The following is a 4,300-nucleotide window of genomic DNA, read 5'->3' as shown; positions in this document are numbered from 1 at the left end:
ATGATCTAATATTTTTTTATTTGATTATAAATGTATCTATTAATACCAAAGTTGCTTCTAAACTAAATATTGATTGAAAATATCCGGGACGGATCTAGTATGGTGTCAACGGTGGCAACGGCAACACCTAGTTTTTCCCGACGTAAAGCAAAATTTTCGATTTTTTTTTTCTTTTTTCTACTATAAAATGTGCCACCGGCAACACCTACTATGGATCGGTAACACTTATTACGGACCGGCAACACCTACAAAATTTTAGGTCCGTCCCTAGAAAATATATTACTTGCGCATAAAATTAGTTCTTTTACAAATGGTTTTCGAAACCCGGTTATAAAATCTATTATTATTATTATTATTATTATTATTATATATATATATATATATATATATATATATATATATATATATATATATATATATATATATATATATATATATATATATATATATATATATATATAAAACACTATTATAATTAAACAACTCACCCCAAATTTCCTCGAACTCGTTTTAACTTTTAGCCCATTATCCAATTCTTCACTTATCTATTTTACCACCTACTTTAATGGTACATTCACAAGCAATGTTCCTTAAGTTCAACCTAATTTGACTAAAATTCCTTAGCTTAGGTTGGTCGATACAAACCAACCAACATTCACCCACCAAAGTCAAAGTAGTTGCACCCCTGAATAAACACCAAAAATGGACAACCTAAAAAATTTCTCAATATATAACCTAACCAACAAATTTCCAAAAACACCCATCATAATCATTCTTGTTCTCATTGTCATGGATACTTGTACAACTTTGGTCATTACATTACTAGCTATTACAGTTATAACAGTTAAATGTCAAATCACCACTCCATGCACTTTGTCCATGATCACAGGATTTACTCCATGTGTTAATTATTTAACAGGAAGTAGTGCAAATGGACGATCACCAAGTGCGAGTTGTTGTGATGCAATGGAATCGCTAATGACTAAAAGTATGGATTGTACTTGTCTTATAGTTACGGGAAATGTTCCATTTTCATTACCGAATCCAATCAACCAAGGGTTAGCTATTTCTCTCCCACAAGCATGTAATTCTGAGAGCATGGCGTTACAGTGTAAAGGTAACAAGTTAAATAAATCGTGGACATTTTCTTTAATCTCAAATTGGTGCATGACTTGATCATGTTTCTCTATTGCAGCTTCTGGTGTTTCCTTGCCACCTCCAGGTATTTTTAGACTATATTAAAAGTAAATGCATAGCATACCAAATAGAGAAAAAACTAAAAAAATAATGACATGATGAATATATGTTTTTCATGTAGAATGACAAAATGGACAAGTTATATTTGTATCCATTTTGCTGAATTTCATAAGTTTTAATATTAGTACTCGTTGGTACATAAACTAAACTATTAAAATAAAAAGTTATTTTAATATAACAATTTAAGATGTTGTAAACTATCTTTTTTTTTTAATATTATAGACCCGTTAGCTAATTTCTAGCTCGTTTGTCTTTATTACCATATATGGGGGTATTTCACCCATAACAAAAACTCTTTTTTACATCAATTTTGATGTTAAATGACTCCATGCAAACACTATTCTTATATTATTTCGATATATATTTAATAATAAAACACTTGATGTTACATTATATATTTAATTATATATTTGCACTAAACAAGAAAAATAAACATTTTACTACATATCATTCTAAACATATATTTTTTTGGCCTCGTCATTGATCGCCAACAAAACAAAAAACTAACGACATGATAATCAACACTCAACAAACGTGATATATGATGCGATACAAATCACAGGCCCAATGTTATTTGCTCCTCCTCCGCCTAAAGCCATTGCACCTATCACGGATTCTCCGGAATATCCACCGAGTCCAAGTGGTAAGAACTTAGAGTTGGGTCTAAGAATATAGTAATCACTAATTGTCACAGCAAGTGGTATTGATATTATTCATTCATTAAATGCTATTTTAGTTTTAGGAATGATTGCCATGACACCAACAGAAACCACTATGGAGGCATCTATAAATACGCTAGAAGCATCTGCACCTACACCGGTTACTAGACTGGGCCCTAGAGTAACACCAAAGACCAGACCATTGGTTACTACAGCTTTGGCTTCGAACCGGTTGTCCATCTCATCGACTATTGTTTTACTAGTGATACTAGCAAACTACTATGTTTGAACTTTGTTAAAAAAATTCGTATGTGTAATGTGTGCCTTGAAGACATAGTTTTCATACATTGTGACATTGTGACATTTAACTTTTATTTTTGGTCTAATTCTGAAAAAAAGCCTAAAATAATGGAAAGAAAAGTTAGACTTTGTGAATTTGGTGATTCCAAAACATGTTTATTGTTTTACATTTCTATTTAATTTGCCGATCCAATTTCAATTTGGAAGCCAAGATAACCAAACACTTTTCGGTTTGAACAGTCAACCAATAACATTTTGTCATAGGCGACCCAGAGACATGTTGTCATACAGATGATCCAGAGACAAGATTGTCACTAAGAAATAATAGTAAGAAAGTAACCTGAAATTAAATATACCCACAAATTTCAATACATAGAAGATGGATATCATTTCCATAACTTCATATTTTTCCATGTGAAAGACCAAATGGCTCATCCATCATTGCTAAAACCAGTTATTTAAGCACTCGATTTCGGGTTTTCCAAATTTCAGCTAATTTTTTATTTTGTTTTAGGATGATGCTAATAAGACACCTCTTAGATATTTTATTGACTCTTTTATAAAAAGTCAATCTATAATTAACTACATATTATTAGTTTTTTCGGAAAAAAAAATATAACTTCAACCAATAAAAGTATTTCAAAATTTAATTAGGGTGTCTATATAGTAAATGTGATGTCTTTTTAGCCAACCCCACGTTACACCACGATTTTGAAGCAAAAGAGAAATTTCAAAAACTGACAAATTTATTTACTTTATCAATAACTGAGCCGGTTTTATTATGTTTTTATGCAAGAAGGTCAGATATCTCATTTCTATAACTTCTTTTTTTCCATGTTTGTTTAGGGAATTAATTATGGAAAATTGATGTCATTTTAAATTATAATCACCTTTTTCAAAAAAAAGATGTCAATATAAATTTTTAGAAATCAGACAAAATGTATCAAATTTAGCTCCCCTCTATATTATGGTTTTATAAGCTTTTTTTATAGCATCTGTAAATTAATAAACTTGTTTCCCTTTGGAAGTTTTTGAGCATTTTTTGTTCTTACTTCTTTCTTGGTCACATTAAAATAGTGCAAAATGGGTTTTAAAAGAAATATATCCATATTGTTGCATAAATAATGATTTATGGGCGTTGTTCATAAATATATGTTAGATATCATTTTACTATTTTTCAGCTAAATTGTATGTTGGTGTAAATCACACTTCACAATCCGTTTTATTTTGATGATTAACAAACCGAAAACCATAAGTAAATTAATTTTTTAACAAACAACTCAAAGTTTGTTGCAATACGTAAGAATTGATAAATTTAAGAGGTCGAGTGAAAAATTAAAGTAAAAAAACCAATTCGAATCAAGACTTTGATATAACCAGTTAAAGGAATTTCATTATAATAACAAGTTATCTAATATTATTTCAAGTTTTAAAACACAATCATTTTATATATTATGTCTCATCCAAATAAAAACATCATTATCTAACATTCCCAATAACATTTACAAACATTAACATTTCCAGGAAATAGTGATTCATGGAAACACTCTGCTGCAATATACGGATTATGTCTTTCCCCACAAGCATCCCAACAGTCCACCGATACCCGTGGCCCATCACACCAATTCGACTGCATCAGTATTAATTCGGAGCATGCTTTACGACCCGTTGTTGGTGTCATCATTTCGGCTGTAACATTAAGTAAAAGAGTAAATATTAGGTCTTCAAACGCTTTTTGATAATTAATTTCTTTTGAATTCTATATAAACAATTAATGCGTTAGATATATTTAGAATCATAACGATTATGCATTTGAATAGATTATTAACATTTTTGACACAAATGACTTTCTATTTTAATCATGTTTTTTACTTAACTAATTTGCCCCATGAGATAATAATAACTCAAATCAATACCTGATAAGACAAGGGCTACGAGAAGCACCACATTAAACACAAAAATTGTGATGGATGGTGCCATTATAAGCTTGTCGAATAAGAAACAAACAAATCAATTAAGCTAATTCGAATGAATATTGAAAATGTCTCAATAAATATATAATGAAAATTTAAATGTGGCAGGAC

At 30.0% G+C, this 4,300-nt stretch overlaps 1 protein-coding gene across 1 annotated transcript; it reads left to right on the top strand.

The window, feature by feature from the left end:
- The first annotated feature begins 772 nt into the window (after positions 1–772).
- Positions 773–2,351, top strand: LOC145017795 (non-specific lipid transfer protein GPI-anchored 10-like). Its single transcript, XM_078975748.1, has 4 exons — positions 773–1,117; positions 1,196–1,222; positions 1,820–1,900; positions 1,994–2,351. Exons 1-4 carry the CDS (start codon positions 790–792, stop codon positions 2,203–2,205), a joined length of 648 nt encoding a protein of 215 aa, XP_078831874.1. The 5' UTR covers positions 773–789; the 3' UTR covers positions 2,206–2,351.
- Positions 2,352–4,300: the final 1,949 nt, after the last annotated feature.

The sequence above is a fragment of the Lactuca saligna genome, chromosome 9 (genome assembly GCF_052625555.1).
Source record: "Lactuca saligna cultivar CGN05327 chromosome 9, ASM5262555v1, whole genome shotgun sequence".
In the NCBI taxonomy this organism is placed as follows: domain Eukaryota; kingdom Viridiplantae; phylum Streptophyta; class Magnoliopsida; order Asterales; family Asteraceae; genus Lactuca; species Lactuca saligna.
Note: the sequence above shows the minus strand (reverse complement) of the source record. Positions and strands in the feature narration are given on the sequence as shown.

What these genes read in the sequence shown, in the direction of transcription:
- LOC145017795 (XM_078975748.1), top strand. Translation starts at nt 790, where the DNA reads ATGGATACTTGTACAACTTTGGTCATTACATTACTAGCTATTACAGTT. An exon ending in TGTTTCCTTGCCACCTCCAG is followed by an intron (nt 1,223 to 1,819) that starts GTATTTTTAGAC and finishes TACAAATCACAG; the next exon opens with GCCCAATGTTATTTGCTCCT. An exon ending in ATATCCACCGAGTCCAAGTG is followed by an intron (nt 1,901 to 1,993) that starts GTAAGAACTTAG and finishes ATGCTATTTTAG; the next exon opens with TTTTAGGAATGATTGCCATG.